The sequence below is a fragment of the Capsella rubella genome, unplaced genomic scaffold (assembly GCF_000375325.1).
Source record: "Capsella rubella cultivar Monte Gargano unplaced genomic scaffold, Caprub1_0 scaffold_4, whole genome shotgun sequence".
Classification (NCBI taxonomy): Eukaryota; Viridiplantae; Streptophyta; class Magnoliopsida; order Brassicales; family Brassicaceae; genus Capsella; species Capsella rubella.
The window spans coordinates 1,851,650-1,868,849 of record NW_006238920.1 but is presented as its reverse complement, the minus strand read 5'-3'; the positions used below and the strand labels follow the sequence as shown (position 1 = coordinate 1,868,849).

The window sequence follows — 17,200 nt, the reverse complement described above, 5'->3', positions numbered from 1 at the left end:
ATATATATATATATTTATTTATTTATTTATTTACATCCAATAATATATCTTTTCTATATGCAAAACGACTAAATTCTAAATCCAAAACTCCAGTTACTAAATTGAAATAGAAAACAAAAAATTATTTTTGCAAAAAGTACTAAGAAAAATATTTTTGCAAATGTCCCTTTTATCATATGCTCCTAGGGTAGATAAAATAACCAAGCATAACTAATAATCAAATCATATGTTATATATTCTAATGAATCCTCAAATACCTAAATCAAACTACTAGAATCCTAACGATGCCGAACCAAAAATCGAATGAATATCCAAAACATTTAAAAAAATAAATAGTTACAGAAAATACCTGAAAAATAATAACCATTATATAAAAGATAGTAATTATCAACCCAAATGTATTATTTATGTTTGGTTATGTCCTATCTTTAGACTGACTTATAACCACTTGAATCCAACGTGTAACCAAAGTGTAAAAAGGACTGTCTTTTATCTCTCATAACCTCAAACTCAATTGATATTCTCTAATCTTTCTGCGATAAAAAAACCAGCTAAAGTAGATGTTACTCATATTTTACCGGAAGTCATGAGGTCTTATTCAGAGATAAATAAAATTAATAACTTTCAAAAGATTATTAATAACTTTCAAAAGATTATTTATAATACGTTTATATAAGACACCATAATAACTTAATTTTAAATAATTTATACAAAACCCTAATAACTTAAATTAAAATTGCACATATTTTTAATTTATATTAATATTTGGCGTTGTTTTTCAAAGGTATTATTATGTGTGCATATTCGGAGTGGTTTTCAAAGTAAATAGTGTTCACTTGATTGATTAGGATTTGGGAGCCATATTATTTGGTTTGATGTAATAGAAAAAACATATATATTTTGGATTTTTCATATGCTCCTAAGGATATATAAAATAACCAAACATAACTAATAATCTAATCAGTTGTAATATATCTGAATAAATCCTCAAATACTTAAAGCAAAGTTATATGATTTGAACCATGCCGAATGGAAAATCAAATGAAAATCCAAAATATCTAAAAAGATAAATAGATACACAAATTATATGAAAAATAATAACCAATATGCATAAAAGAAAAATTACCAACCCAAATATATTAGTTACATAGATTATGATTTTAATGAAGTTTAGTCCAGTTAAAAAAGTATTATGCTAATAATATATTATTATTATTTTATAAAACAATTTTTATTTTTATTTTAGTGTTAAAAATAAACTAAAACAGTATTTTAATTATTTTTCTTGGTCGGTCAATTGACAATTGAATTTTGGTAGTTTTATATTTGTCAAAAACTTATTACTTTTTCAAAACTAAACAATTTTTTAATTATATTTGCAAAACTCCCATATAGATTGGGCCTGTAAAGAATTTAATAGGCTCATTTGTTTTTTTCCGTAGGCCCAATCTCTTTTGAGAGATGGAGATGCTTGATGTTTTTCTGATTTCGCCGGAAAAAAAAACTAAACCGGAGCGAGACAAATAGGGAGGGGGAGAGAGATCATCGGAGAGATTACAATTCTTCCACTCGTAATCATAAAGCTTCTGTGTTTGAAACGTTTAGTTTCTTTATTCTCTTCAAAGTTTTAGCTACTTCGACAATGGCGACATCAAGGATTCATCCGCAGTTCTTCCATACACTTGTTCATGGCTTTCACACACACTTCGTAACTCTCTCTTCTTCTTCTTCTTCTTCTCTCTTTCTGTATACGATTCATCTCTTCTGTGTAATCATTTTATATCTTGTTGTTGTTGTAGACGATTCCTGAAAGCTTCTTCTCAAAGTATGTTGAAGGAAGAAGCGTAGCGGAGTTGAAATCGGACGTTTCGGACAGAACGTGGGAAGTGAAGATGTCTGGTCGGAGATTTACTGACGGCTGGAAGGATTTTGTTGTGGCTAATGATTTTCGAATCGGAGATGTTGTTGTTGTTAGATATGTTGGGGATAGTGTGTTCCATTTTTCTGATTTAGGACCTAATTGCTCGGAGATTCAAAGAAATGAAGGTATAACCTAAGTCATTTGTTATGTGTTTTAGAGATTAGTGTTTTGAATATGTGTTTTGTAAGAAAAAGAGCTGTTAATTTGTTAAATCAGGTAAAAATTTGTTGAAAAGGCGTTTGCATGAAGTGGAGTTTTCATCAAACAATGGAGATGTTGTTGATGATGAAGGTGAAGTTCACTTATCTTGAATGCTATATTATATTGTAACACTGTAACAGTATCTAAGGTTTTAACATGTTTTTGATTTCAGAGCTTCCTAGAGAGAAGAGAGCGAAGACAAACAGTGAAGAAGCAGAAGCAGTTTCTTCTTCTTCATCAGCAGACAACTCTTGTTTTGTGGCCTTTGTCACGGGTCTGAATCTAACTACAGATACACTGGTATTTTGCTTTATCCCTGCATTGACCTCAATATCATACTAATCGTTCTTGCATTTTGTGGTTTTATCAACCACAATCATAAGTTAACTTCAATTTGTCTTTGTTTAGTTTGGTAAAACATGTTAGGTTACTGTGTATTTTTAGCTTCAAGTTTGATTTAGTCCATCTTGTGTTTAATCTGGTGCTTGCAGTATCTTCCACTACGTTTCACAAGCTCAAATTCTCTTAAGAGAAACTGCCGTAAGATTGTTTTAAGAGATGGAAAGGAAAGATCATGGGCATTGGGTCTAGAGTTTAACGAATCATCTGATACTTTTTACATAAGAGGTTGGAGAAATTTCTGTGATGAAAATGGTCAAAAAGCTGGAGGATTCTTCATGTTTGAACTAGTGGGAAACGGGGAAACACCTGTGCTCAGTTTCTCTACTACAGAATCCGTTAGTGACAGAAGGCAAAGAGACTGTTCGGAAGCTAGCAAGATAGAATCTGTTGTCACAAAACTTAGTAGTGAGGTAGAGAACATAGCAAGGGAGGGCAGTAAAGACGAGTGCAGCTCGTTGAACTCATTGATGGGGATAGAAAAAAAAGAGTATATTCTGAAACCAAGAGGTTCACCATATTCATCATATTCGCCATGTCATAAGCGATTCATAAAGTTTACACTTCCTCCGGATTATGTCAGAATTAGAAATTTGGTAAGTTTATGAAAAACAACTCTTGATTCTGCTCTTATTAGTTTTGACGCATGTTTATTAGGCTTCTGTTAAATATCTACAGAGTCTTGCAGCGCCCTTCGTGAGGGATAATGGCATCACTAAGCCTGGGGAGATATGTCTTTTGGATAAAGATGGTAGAAGGTGGTTGACAAATCTTGGAGTGGACAAGAAAGGAACAACGTCTTTGGGAAAGGGTTGGAAAGATTTTGTTAAAGCAAACGGCTTAGAGTCGGGCTTCACACTCAAGTTGATATGGGAAGAAACAATTCCTGTGCTTAGTTTGTGCTGTGCAGAATCTAACTGTGACAGAGAGCTAGAAGAGTTTTTAAAAGCTATCGAGAAAAAATCTTGTCTCATAGATACTCGCAACATAGACAAGATCAGCAACGATGAGAATAATGAGGAGAGCAGGTCGCAGGAGAAAAAGAAGAATCATCTGAAATGGAGAGATTCAACTCCATCAAGCGACAAACAATTTCTGACGTTAACAATTACACCTGCCAGTTTCGAAAGGAATAGATTGGTAAGTTTTTCAAACGACTCTTGTTTTAGTCCTTTAATTGGTTTTGAAAACCTTTTTTACTTAACCGAGATCTTTAACAGCGTCTCTCAAAGAATTTCACAAGGGAGAATGGCATCAATAAGCCTGGGATCATTACTTTGTTGGGAAAAGACGGTATAAAGTACCAGACGGTTTTGTCATTAGACAAAACAAAAGGAACCATGCTCTTAAGAACCGGCTGGAAAGATTTTGTTAAAAATAATGGCTTAAAGACAGGTGACTCCTTTACGCTCGAGTTGATTTGGGAAGACCAAACTCCTGTGCTCAGCTTGTGTCCTTCAGAACGTAGCATTGGCAGAGAAGCAGGAGAAGGGTGTTCCGAAACAAACCAGAAAAAGTCTCTACCCATAGAACCTAGCACTTGTAAAAAAATCAGCAAAGACAAGAACATCAAAGATGAGAGCAGCAAAGAAAAAAACAACAAAGAGGAGAGGAGGTCAGTCAATAGAGAGAGAAATCATCGGAGAGTGAGAAATTTAACTCCGTCGAGCCAAAAACAATTTGTGACATTAACAATTACACCTTCCAGTGTCGAAAGAAACAGACTGGTAAGTTTGTTAAACAACTCTTGTTTCAGAGGATTTGTTTTTCTCCCTTTTTACTCTTGCTGGTTTTATCACACAACAACTGGTTATTAATAATACTCTCGTTTTAATTTGTTTCCAGGTCCTCACAGCACAATTTGTGAGGGAGAATAATATTAACAAGCCTGGAACGATATGTCTGTTGGATACAGATGGTACAAAGTGGCTGACAAAGCTTCAACTAGACAAGAAAGGAACAATGAGTTTGGGACAAGGTTGGCAAGAGTTTACTGAAGCAAATAACTTTAAGCTAGGCGAATCCTTTACGATGAAGCTAACATGGGAAGACACAACTCCTATACTCAGTCTGTTACGTACAGACTTTAGCTATTCAAATTCTAACAAGGAAGAGTCAATTTTCTCAAAACCGAAAAGCAGAGATTCATCCCCAGCAATCGAAAAAAGACTCGTGACATTAGCACTCACACCTGAAGATGTTAAAGCCAGTAAACTGGTAACTTCATCAAACTATTCTTGTTTCCGATTTGAGTTGGTTTTCGCTCTTGAATTATAATTGGTAATGAGAGATGTGTTTGTATAAACCATTTGCAGATACTTCCAAGTCAATTCATGAAGGCTAATGGTATCAACAAACTTGGGAAGATAACTCTTTGGTGTGAAAACGGAATGGAATGGTCAGCATATCTGTTGACAAGAGATGGAACTGTCGCTTTGGGGTGTGGTTGGAAAGGCTTTTGTGAGGCTAATGGCGTGCAGTTAGGAGAGCCTTTTACTTTGAAGTTCATTGACAAACGAGATACAACTCCGGTACTTAAGTTTTCTTCTCCGGAGACTAAACACAAAACTTTTATTTAGGAAGAGATAACATGTGAAAATTAGGGCCTATGTGTATATGTTTATTGTTTGCTTTAGGTAAAAAGAATAGGATTGTGAGAAAGGTTTAGATTTGTCCATTAGTTCCTTTAATGCTTGCGTTATTGAGACATCATCCGCATTGTTCTCAAAATTGTGTTTGGTTATGAAATGTCTTAAGTATTTTGCTGTAATACATAGTCGCTGCTTCTTCATCTGTTTGTAGTGCCAAAAGTACACAAAAAAGAAAACTCTTCTGTACCTATAGTCTTCATGAAACTAAAGAAACTGTTTGTTCACGTTTGCTATATATTGTTGGTATGTTGGTTAGCCAAGAAACTAAAGAAAGAGTCATGAGGGAAATTCTGAAAATGACAGTGATATACAAAGCAGGCTCCTAAGCAGAATAATCCGAGTCTTGTGGTTTAATCTGATCTTGCAGTATCTTCCACCACATTTCACAAGCGCAAATGGTCTTACAAGAAAATGTCGCGAGATTGTTTTAACAGATGGAGGGGAAAGATCATGCATGGGTATTGGATCTGAGGGTTAACGAATCGTCTGATACCTTCTATATAAGCCTAGATTGGAGAGATTTATGTGGTGAGAACTGTCAAAAAGCAGGAGGTTTTTCTATGTTTCAACTAGTGCGAACCGGGAAAACGCCTGTGCTCAGTTACTCTACTTCAGAATCTAGTAGTGATAGAAGGCTAGCAAGACAGAATCTGTTGCCACAAAACTTAGCAGTGAGGAAGAGAACATTGTAGAGGAGAAGAACAAGGATGCTCCAAAACGAAAATTTACATCATGTTTGTCGCGCAGCCCCTACCATTCATCACATAACAGGAAGGTTTTGTTTGTAAATTTTTGAGATATATGATGAATGGTAGGGGCTGCGCGAACGCAAACCCCCTCTTCCACAAATAATGACGCAGGATCTTCCTTATAGGAAGACCTTAGGCTAAGCACCCCAACGTAATGTGCAATGTGGTCACTAGCCTAGGCCACTCGTCTTCATGATCACGAGTTGACCCCGTCCAGGTAAGTAATTAAAACGGACCATCTACTTTGATATTTATACTATACTTCTTACAGTCATAATTTTGGAATCAAGCGATGTGGTAATATCTTCGTGAACACACATCGTGTCGTTTTAAGCTAGTGATTTCCAACAACGTACTGGTTTCTCTCAATTATACACATGTGTCGGATGCTCTAGGTCCCAATTATTGTCCGGTTTGTTCTTTAGTTGTTGTTAGCTTATGTAAAGCTTGAGTAAAAAGAACAAAGTTGAAGACACAATTAGTTAAGAGATTTGATTGATAAATACTAATAAATACAAAAAAAAGAGTAACTACACCACATTTTTCGTATTGATTAAACGAAAAAAATATAATATTATATCACCAATATATACTTATATTATATTTTCTCAAAAAGAAAAAAATTTCAATATATTTTAATATATTTTAAATAATATTTGATAACAAAAATATAGGTTTATCAAAAATATATTAATTTAAAAAAAAAGTTGTGAAGAAATATTATTCGAATAAATAAAATAATTTTAATTTTAAATGATTATTTTCTTAATTTTACAATTAAAATATTTTTGTAACCAAAAAAAAAAAAGAATTATCCTGCAAAAACAAAATATATCCGCTTATTTACATAATTTTTTTACTAAAAATTGTTTAGGTAAAAGTGAACATTTTTGCGTTTGCTAATGTGATTATTCAGATTTTCTAGACTGCTAAACCGGTTTGAAACATTCGAACCGAACCGGACTGTTTAAACAAAATCGGTTCTAAAAATCAACATTAAAATACTGTATCCAATATCCATATTAAAGATCTCTGCCTAGAAATAAATGTCATCATCAAGGCTCTTCTTTTAAAGACTCAGATTTCCCAAGAACACTGACACTTTTGGAGATTTAGAGCTTCTCAAGATTTTGGGGATGGCGAATAAACATTTCTTCAAACCTCTTCTTCCCGGATTTCACAGCCACTTGGTACTCTCTCTCTCTCTCTCTCTCATTCTCTCTATACAATTTTTTATATATGTTTTTTTCTGTCTCTCTGACAAGCTAAAATTGAGAATGTTTGAGTCTGGTTTTGTATTTGCATGTTGCTTCAGACAATTCCTGTAGCTTTCTTTTTGAAGTATATAGAAGGAAGAGATGAGCAGAAGTCTACGGCTGAGCTAACATCAGACGTCTCCAAGATTATCTGGAATGTGAAGATAGATGGCCAAAGATTCACTGATGGTTGGGAAGAGTTTGCTATTGCACATGATCTTCGAATTGGCGACATTGCCATTTTTAGACAAGAGAGACACTTGGCTTTTCATGTGACACTCTTGGGACCTAGTTCTTGTGAGCTTCAGTATGGTTCTTGTTTCGACCAAGAAAGCAACCTCGGTGAGTTGTGTTCTGTCTCTCTTTCTAACTCTGTGATTGATAATTAAGAAATATGTTCTCTTCTTTTTCAGAGGAGAAGAAGAGTCCTAATAAAGAAGCAGAGACTTCTTCACTAGATCCATCTTGTTTTGTAGCTAAGGTCGCACCTTCGAGTATACGTTATGACTTATTGGTATGCTAAATCTTAACTTGAACTCCCTAAAGGAACTCCTCATTTCTAGGGTTTGTTTTCATGTTGTATTGTAATGTATCTTTTCAGCTTTTTCCAAGGCCTTTTGTGAAGGCAAATAGTCGTGTAATCAATGGATCTGGAGAGATTGTTCTGATGAATGAAAAGGGCAGAACATGGACTTTTAAACTGCATAAAAAGCCAGCATGTGGAAATGTTTATATCAGAGGAGGTTGGAGAGTTTTTTGTGATGCCAATGGACTTAAAGATGGGGATACCTTCACTTTCAAACTGATCCAAAGAGGAGGAACTCGTGTTCTACGTTTGGTACCAAAAGAGCCAGTAGAAGAAGAAGCTAATGATGTTTCTCCTTCCACAGAACCGGAATGCCATGAAGATAGCAACATTGGTGAGCTGTTCTGTTTGATCTCTCTATCTCTAACCATGGCACTTGATGTTCTAGAAATGTGATTTGGTTAGTTTATTCCTTTCTTTTTCAGGGAAGATTCAAAAGAAGATGGAGACAGAGAAGAATCCAAGAAGAGAAACAGAGTCCTCTTCACTAGATACCTCTTGTTTTGTGGCTAATATTTCGCCTTCGATGCTACGTTATGACACTATGGTATATTCTATACTTTTTATTTGAACCACTCTTGGATCTGAATTAGATAACATGTATGTTGTATTGTTATGAATTTTTCAGTATCTTCCAAAGTGGTTTATGAGGGAAAATGGTATAGATGGAAGATGTGGAGATATGATTCTGCTGAATGAAAAGGGCAGATCATGGACTTTAGATTTGAGACGAAAGAGCTGCGGAACTGCTTTCCTCCGAGGATGGAGAAGTTTCTGCCTTGATAATGGCCTTAGAGCTAAAATGGTTGTAACATTCAAACTGATCAAAAAAGAAGGAACTCTTACTCTACGTTTGACTCCCAATGAGGCAGAAGAGGAAGAACAAGAAGAAGAAGCTAAGGAGGAAGAAGAAGAAGAAGCTAAGGAAGAAGAAGAAGAAGAAGTGAAGGAAGTAGAGTCTCTTTCGACAGATCATGGTAGCAATAAAGAGAGTAGCCAAAACAAGAAAATCTCACAGGAAAGCTCAAAGAAGCGTAGGTTGAGATGGAATTCTTCATCTTCACCATCCAAAAACCGGTTTGTGACGTTAAGTCTTAGACCTTACAACATCTCATGTTCTGTAATGGTTAGTTTCATCACTCTCAAAACCACTAATATGTCTTTGTACTTGTCTAACAAATCTGACATCATTATGTGAATCTGTGTTGCAGCGTTTTCCGATACCCTTCACTAGGACGAATGGCATCAATAAAGAAACTAAAATGGCTCTGTTGGATAAACAAGGTAGGAAGTGGTCCACGAAACTGCGCTCGGAGGGCGCTAATAGTGAAAGACTAAGACTGGTAGGAGGCTGGAAAGGATTCCTCGAAGCTAACGGTGTGAAGGCAAATGAATCAATCAAGTTGGAGCTGATTTGGGAAGAAGAGACCACCTGTGTCCTTAAGTTTCGCTCCAAGGTGAACCTATAAACCAAAATGAAACTGTATATGAGTATAATGTTGACATGAATCAATGTTTGACTCTCTTTTCTTAGGTAAGATTTAACAATGGTCGGCTTAACTCTTAAGGTCTAAAACAGTACTATTGTAGTGTGTTTTTGTATGTATGTTCACTACTGTTGTATGATCAAACTTAACTCTTAAGGTCTAAAACTGTACTATTGTAGTGTGTTTTAGTAAGTATGTTCACTCTGTTGTATGATCAAACTTAACTCTTAAAATATTGTTTTTTGGTATATCTTTGTTTTGGTGGTGTTTAGTTAGGAGCAGAATCTGCACCTTGTGATTTAAAGAAACACCAACGAAGGTGTCACTTATCGATCCTATTTGTAACTTCACAAGGTTTTTGAAGCAATTAGTATAGATTTAAACTTTTAATGGTATAAAAATTGAACTCGAGAAAGAAATTTGGTGAATTTCTGAATCAATTCAACATATTGTATTTTATTATAAATCAAATTTTCTGACATTAATATATGTAAACAAATATATAGAGAAAATTTACTATTTGATACTTGAGACAAGATATTATGAACATCAAATATTGTTTACAATATAGGTTTTTTTGTTAATTTTTAATTTTATTTGATACTTATATTTTTTTTTATTCCAGTGATCACATACAATTACTATAAAACCAATTATGACACTCATGTATACCTAGCTTTTATCTATTTTAGCTCAATTATTTTTGGTTAAGACAAACTATATAATATAAAGTTAATAATTTACTATAATTAACTTTATTATATTTACAAAACTTATGACTTTATGAATAGGAATTAGAGATTTAAAAGCTACAATATCTAAAAAATTTGTGAACATAAGTTGACCGATATATATTTTTTATTTTCAATATTGACTTAAAATTATTTATAAAACTATTCAAATAAAACAAACAAAATTAAAAACAGTATAAACTAAACATCGACGTTAAAATATACTTATCACAACACATAAACAGTAAATAAAAAGAACTTGCAAGTCGTGACACTCTAAACATGAGTGGTGATTATAAAAAAAAATATGCAGCTCACTTGATTAATCAGATGTGAGAGTGTTGAGATAAGGAAATTGTAGATATGATTAGAGATTACGAAAGCAAATAATCATAAGAAGGGATATTTACTATTCCAAAAAAAATAAAAAAAAAATGTGCAATGCAAACACATAAATAGAGATAAATGAGTTTTTTTTTGCCAAAAAAAGATTAGTCGAAAGCTACTCAGCACTAATTTGAAAAAAGCGGCACATATAAATTGTTTAATTTGACAAAGGTTGAGTGAACTATAATTGTATTTCAACGCTACATGACTAAGTCCTTTCCTCTCCTTTTTTTTTCTTTATATATTTGCCATTAATCCTTTTTTTTTGTTTCAACAAACTCAACCATTAATCTTCATATATAAACTTATTGCTTCCAATTTTTTAAAAAACCTTAAATTCTTTATTAATTTGTAAAAGAGGTATAATATCCACAATAGAGATCCCGAGTTATTACATTAGGTGTACATACACACAGAAAAAGAAAAAAAAAAAGACAAATCGTCTGGATTACCATTTTTTTTTTACTAATGTTTCTTGAATTTTTTTCTTATACTTTATCAAAAAAGAAATTGGTTATATATAAAAAATATTTATTCTGGTTCTTTATTATTATTTATCATTCATAATATGTTTCATATCTTACATTTATTTAGAAAGAGGCATGATATGTGTAATTAATTATCATTAATATTAAATTTCTTATAATGTAAATAGATCCAGAAAAATAGTAGTTGGCTTGTAATAACTATAAATTGACAAAGAGAAAAAAAAAAAAAAAAAAAAAAGGAAATAACTAAATAAAAGTGTCCAAAGCTAATTAATTAGTTAAGCTAAAGGCTCTCTCTTTCTCATGTGTTGTTTATTATAAGCCCATTCCCAATTCTTTAAGGACCTAAACTAAACACAGAGCAAAAACCAAAAAAACAGAGGAGATTCTCTTGGCATCTCCGAATCCAATCTGAGAAACGAAGAAGAAGAAGATCGATGTTTGAGAGAAGGAGCTACGATTGTGAATTAGATGCATGAAGTTGTATTACCTGTGGATCTGAAATTCTACACGCAGCTTATCTTAACGCTCTTCTTTGTCTCAATCGGTCTTCTCTACTTTGTTAAAAGAACGGCTGCAAAGTACTTCGAGGTCGGTGGTGGTGGCTCCGGTGGTTTCGATAGAGACCATCGTAGAGATTTCATGGTTCCCGACACGGCTGAATGTTCCGTCTGTGGGAAGGTTTCTACCAAGAAGTGCTCTCGTTGCAAATCTGCTCGGTATTGGTATGTGTTGCTAAAGATTTTAAATTTCTCTGTTGTTAGGGTTTGGATTTGGTTTAGATGTAGCTGGGGATTAATAAAGGAACGATCTTTCTTGTTAAAGTTTCGATTTTTAGGATTTTAGTTGTATCGGTTTTGTAAATTCGTCTCCTTTGTTATTAGCTCCGGTTGCTCCTTATTAGGGTTTTGGGATTTAATTTGGACGTAGTTGGAGATAGAATTGGACCATTGTATAGTTTGCAATGTTCCTTTAGTTTTGCTTTTGAAAGTTTGGATTTTTTAGGATTTTAGTGGAGGTGTTGTTTGATTAGTGTTTCTGTTTTATTTGTGTTCATTGGTGGTACTAGCTCTGCGGAATGCCAAAAGTCAGATTGGAGCTCAGGACATAAACTAACATGTAAGGTGTTGCGGAGTACTGACTCATCAGCGGTGGGAAGAGATGATCACGACATCAAAGCTTCTCTGTTTGGGAAAATTTCTGCTTCTAAGAAGACTAATGTTGCATTGGTTCCTCAACTGAGCCAAAGCAAGGCTACCGTCAAACCAACAGATGTGATGATCTTCTTTTACTTATCTGATGTTTGGCACCTACTCTTGATAGTTGTGGAAGTCTGATTCTGTTTATGCATTCTTCTGCAGGTTCTTTTCCCATACGAAAGTTTTGTTAAGTATTTTAACTGGGACAGACCAATAATGGCTCCTTGTGGGCTCACCAATTGTGGAAACAGGTTTGTGTTCATCTGGATTCTAGTGTAGCTCTAACGCACCAACTGAAGTGAGTTCAATTTTTTATAATGATTTTCTTTTTCTTTTTATGTCAATCCTCTTTCAGTTGTTTCGCGAATGTGGTTCTACAATGCCTTTCCTGGACTCGCCCTCTTGTTGCATACCTTCTGGATAGAGGCCACAAGAGAGAATGTAAATTGTTTATCATAGGAATTTTAATGCTTCACGTCTCTTCCATTGGAATTTCTGTATGAACTTCAATTGTTTCTATCTTTCGTTTAACAGGTAGGCGAAATGAATGGTGCTTCTTCTGTGAATTTGAAAGTCATCTTGACAGGGCAAACCATAGTCGCGATCCTTTTTCACCAATGAACATTATTTCGCGGTTGCCTAATATTGGTGGAAATCTTGGGTATGGGAGACAGGAGGATGCTCATGAGTTGATGAGGTCAGAAATTGTTCCTTGTTCGTGTAAGCCTAGTCTGGAGTTTCTGTTCTGTCAGTTAATGATTTGAAAATTTATGTGATTTAGGTTTGCAATTGACATGATGCAATCTGTTTGTCTCGATGAATTTGGTGGAGAAAAAGTGGTGCCTCCTCGCGCTCAAGAAACAACACTTATTCAATATATATTTGGTGGCCTCCTTCAGTCACAGGTACTGTATTTACAAATTCTAATAATACAATGAAGGTACTATTATAATTAATACAAGAATGGTGGAAAGTGTGTCAAGAAAATATATGTATAGCTTTAGGTTTGATACGTAGAACTCATTAGGTAATGAGTTTGAAACAGTAGCGCATAGAGGGTGTGGGTTGGATATTTCGCATCGTTTGTAACAAGTTAACCTAAGGGCTGGATTCTGTCTTTCTTATCAACCCTCTCTTTAAGAGGTTTGTAATGTGAGAGAGTGGAAGACTGATTTCCATATCCTAGGTTTCTTGTAATCATGATCTCATTTTCAATGTTTTGTCAAGTGTGATGGACCTCACTTGCACTCTTTTCTTCCCAGCTTGTTGGTTTTATTGATGATGTTTGAAACTTGCTTCGGTTGCTTTAGATATCCAACATGCATATCTACGTTTCATATTTGAAACTTGGTTCAGTTGATTTGCATTATCGTCCTCTCTCTTGTTGGAACTTTTCCCCTCATTTGTGATTCATTAATTTGCAGGTCCAGTGTACTGCTTGCAGTAATGTTTCTGATCAATATGAAAATATGATGGATCTAACTGTTGAGATTCACGGGGATGCCGTATCATTGGAGGAATGTCTTGATCAGTTCACAGCTAAAGAGTGGCTACAGGGAGATAATCTGTACAAATGTGATAGGTATTTTATATTCCTTCAGAAGCCTTACTTTTTTCCTGAAACAGAGACATGGCTGATATGCACGGTCTGTGAATGGAGTGTGTTTCTCAAACTTTACTTTCTCTTTTCCAGATGCAATGACTATGTGAAGGCATGCAAGCGCCTTTCAATTCGTTGTGCTCCAAATATTCTTACCATTGCCTTAAAAAGATTCCAGGTTTGTGCTCCATTATCCTCCCTTTCGCTTTTTCTTAATCTTCTGCCATCGATTATCTAAAAAATCTGAAATTTTGTGCAGGGTGGGAGATTCGGTAAACTGAACAAAAGAATCAGTTTTCCCGAGACGTTTGATCTTGGCCCTTACATGAGCAGTGGAGGAGAAGGATCAGATGTATACAAACTCTACGCTGTGATTGTGCATTTAGATATGTTGAATGCCTCATTTTTCGGCCATTACATTTGCTATGTCAAGGACTTTCGTGGAAACTGGTACAGAATAGACGATGCTAAGGTAAAAATCATCTTTTATCCTCTCTTGTTGTCTCGTTTAGCTATTACACATATTGACCTAACCTAGAATGCGATTGTAAGAAAACTAGAATATTCAGAAATCTTCTAATCTCGTCTGAAAATAATCATAGGTGGAAAAGGTTGAACTAGAAGATGTCCTTTCTCAGCGAGCATATATGCTTCTCTACAGCAGGTAGAACCTTTTGCCGAGTTTGTGAATTTGCTAGAACTGTATTAAGAGAAATACTTTTAACAGAATATGATATCTGGTATTGGTGCAGGGTTCAGCCCAGACCATCAAGTCTTAGATCCGAAGAAGGTCAAGATGAGAAGAAAACTGAATTGTTAAACACAGAATCTAGCCACGAGGGCTCTGTTGAAAGTTCTGAGGTGGGGGCGATTGATATCAAAATGTCCTCGCTGTGTAACGGCAGCATCTCACATTCAGATGACCCTGAAAGCGAAAAAGAACCACCATTGTCGTCAATGTCAGCATATGTACCAGTCATCTCACATTCAGAAGACCCTGAATGCGAAAAAGAATCACCATTGTCGTCAATGTCAGCATCCATACCAGTCATCTCACATTCAGAAGACCCTGAATGCGAAAAAGAATCATCATTGTCGTCAATGTCAGCATCCATGCCAGTCATCTCACATTCAGAAGACCCTGAATGCGAAAAAGAATCATCATTGTCGTCAATGTCAGCATCCATGCCAGTCATCTCACATTCAGAAGACCTTGAATGCGAAAAAGAATCACCATTGTCGTCAATGTCAGCATCTGCGCCAGTCTCTGAAGATGAAGGAAAGGAAGTTGACATGAGGGTTGATACAGTAGATTCTGAATCAAACCCTTCTGTTGACATGGAACATGACTCCGGAACAGATCAAAAAGAAGAAGCAGCAAATGGGAAAGAAGATCCAGCTGTTGAAAATCTGGTTATTGATTCTTCTTGTTTGGACATGACTACTCCATCTCCATCGGCTGCTACAGAGTCCAAACCCCTGGAGAAAGACCATTCAGACACGGAGATGCTCGATGCTCAATGAAAATCCGAAAGGATGGTGAAACCACAAACATTTTTCACGGCTCTTGAAAATTCGAAAAAGGGAGCTTCTAACTTAACAATAATGATGGTAAAGATTGCTTTAGACCCTGCAACTTCTGGTGGCTGAAGGATTTATATAGAAATTGTTGGATCCTGGAGAGATTATCATATTTAGAAGAAATTTAGGGTTCTTATTGGTGAACTATAGAGCTTACAAAGCCAGGATTAGTACTTTATTAGTCATATATGAGATGGAAACTTCAGGATCCGTCAAGTTATTCTTTTTATTTATATTTGTCTGTTTTGGTATATTTTACCATTGAACTCAAAGTCTAAGAGCTTGAAAAACTTAATAGAGGAGGAACACATTGGCAACTTTATAGTTGATTCAGTTTGAAATTTTACTGGTAAAATATGTTTTTTGGCTTAGAATATTATTGTAATAATCACTATACACTTAGAAAAAGTCTAGAAATCGTTGGTTATTTGCTAAGACATCTCTAATGTATATCTTTATTTTTTTTCTCTAAATAGAGCATTATTTTGCTACAATGTATTACCTTATTTCTTACTCTAAAATAAAAAATAGTGTAAAATAATAGAGTCACTCTATAATTTAATATATTTTAGAGTAAGATATAGAATATGGTTGGAAAAAATGTTACTCTAAAATATAATGGGATTGGAGATATGCTTAGGATTTCAAATTTAAGATTTATCTTTATATTTGAAAATCCCCGTTACATAATAGACTAAAATTCGCGTTAAATTTCGCAATTATATTTTTAACGTGAATGTCCTATTTATCAAACAAAAACTAATGTTCAAAAATTTAGATTTACAATTCATTTCCGTTAAGAATTGCATTCCATAGATTAATACTAATGAAACAAAAACATTTTATGGAAGAAAAATAACCAATTTTCACCAATTGTCATTTACATAGTTCTTCCACTTTTTGGGCCAATATACCAAAGATTGGACGTTAATAGCCTTTGCTGCTGGAGCCTATGAAGCAAAAAGAACTTGCCGACAAGCTACAACTACTTAAGCTTTAGAGATTAATTAATTAAGATAAACTTCAAAAGTTGTCTTCCTTCCTCTTTTAGTTATGGTGGTGTTTGTTTTATTATCTATTAACACTATTTCAACGTTAATGTAGAAAGATCCAAAACTATATATTGCATCAATTGATATTAAGATTCATGCGAGAGGTAAGATGATCAAAGACGTTGAACATAAGCTTGACATACATACTTAAATTAGCAAGTTTGACATAACTTTCGTCGTAATACATTAGATAACAATCATTTATACTACGTTTTTTATTAGATTCGACAATGGATAACGTACCACATTTACAAATTAGGATGACTAATTATATATACCACAAAATAGGAAATTAATATTTAGTTTTTTTTTTCTTCATAATTTATGTAAATATGTGTACGTTATGGTATTTTTCTTGTGAAATCGTTTTTAGTATATCTGAGCTGTTAATCCGTTTTTTTTTTTCATACTAGTTACGCAATCAACACTTATTATTGATAATATAATAGTAAGATTTTACTTAATATCAAATATTTATAGTTAAATTAAAAAATATCTTATGTAAAATAATAAAAAAATCATAGATTTTAGAGTTTTTTTGAAAAATAACCGCTTTGATGTACCTCTTTTTAAAAATACTCATTTTTCTATCTATTTTCAAAAATACCCTTTTTCAAATATGAAAAATTATAAACTTTTATATGGTCGATAAGATACATCAAGATTTGTCATTACTACTGGGAGACTATATTTATAAGGTTTTAAAAAGTTATAAACGGCCTTTATAAGGTTTTTATAAGGTTTACAAAGTTTTTATAAGGTTTTTAAAAGGTATTAATCAAATATATATATAAATTTACACACATATAAAGATAACTTGTGTCTATAAATAATATAAGCTTACACATATTTTTTTGATTAATTTCAAAATTTATAGTGACTTTTTGATAAAATTAGAAAGAGTGGTATTTT

At 34.0% G+C, this 17,200-nt stretch overlaps 3 protein-coding genes and 1 non-coding gene across 4 annotated transcripts; 3 read left to right on the top strand and 1 right to left on the bottom strand.

Annotated features, from left to right (window-relative positions):
• Positions 1–1,519: 1,519 nt before the first annotated feature.
• Positions 1,520–5,396, top strand: LOC111830910 (B3 domain-containing protein REM13). The gene is made up of 9 exons (XM_023783638.1): positions 1,520–1,708; positions 1,800–2,046; positions 2,138–2,212; positions 2,295–2,422; positions 2,614–3,117; positions 3,200–3,661; positions 3,742–4,248; positions 4,367–4,738; positions 4,837–5,396. Exons 1-9 carry the CDS (start codon positions 1,643–1,645, stop codon positions 5,098–5,100), a joined length of 2,625 nt encoding a protein of 874 aa, XP_023639406.1. The 5' UTR covers positions 1,520–1,642; the 3' UTR covers positions 5,101–5,396.
• Positions 5,397–5,983: 587 nt separating this feature from the next.
• LOC111831269 lies at positions 5,984–6,146 on the bottom strand. The gene has a single exon (XR_002834521.1). It is a non-coding gene; the product is annotated as a U1 spliceosomal RNA (small nuclear RNA).
• Positions 6,147–7,025: 879 nt separating this feature from the next.
• Positions 7,026–9,469, top strand: LOC17887956 (putative B3 domain-containing protein REM15). Its single transcript, XM_006293866.2, has 7 exons — positions 7,026–7,111; positions 7,237–7,519; positions 7,591–7,691; positions 7,779–8,097; positions 8,189–8,310; positions 8,392–8,889; positions 8,975–9,469. The coding sequence occupies exons 1-7, from the start codon at positions 7,058–7,060 to the stop codon at positions 9,230–9,232; spliced, it is 1,635 nt and encodes a 544-aa protein (XP_006293928.2). The 5' UTR covers positions 7,026–7,057; the 3' UTR covers positions 9,233–9,469.
• Positions 9,470–11,197: 1,728 nt separating this feature from the next.
• LOC17887664 (ubiquitin carboxyl-terminal hydrolase 19) lies at positions 11,198–15,582 on the top strand. The gene is made up of 11 exons (XM_006293693.2): positions 11,198–11,581; positions 11,926–12,130; positions 12,218–12,306; positions 12,411–12,496; positions 12,590–12,752; positions 12,837–12,960; positions 13,480–13,637; positions 13,749–13,833; positions 13,915–14,127; positions 14,258–14,319; positions 14,408–15,582. The coding sequence occupies exons 1-11, from the start codon at positions 11,328–11,330 to the stop codon at positions 15,177–15,179; spliced, it is 2,211 nt and encodes a 736-aa protein (XP_006293755.1). The 5' UTR covers positions 11,198–11,327; the 3' UTR covers positions 15,180–15,582.
• Positions 15,583–17,200: the final 1,618 nt, after the last annotated feature.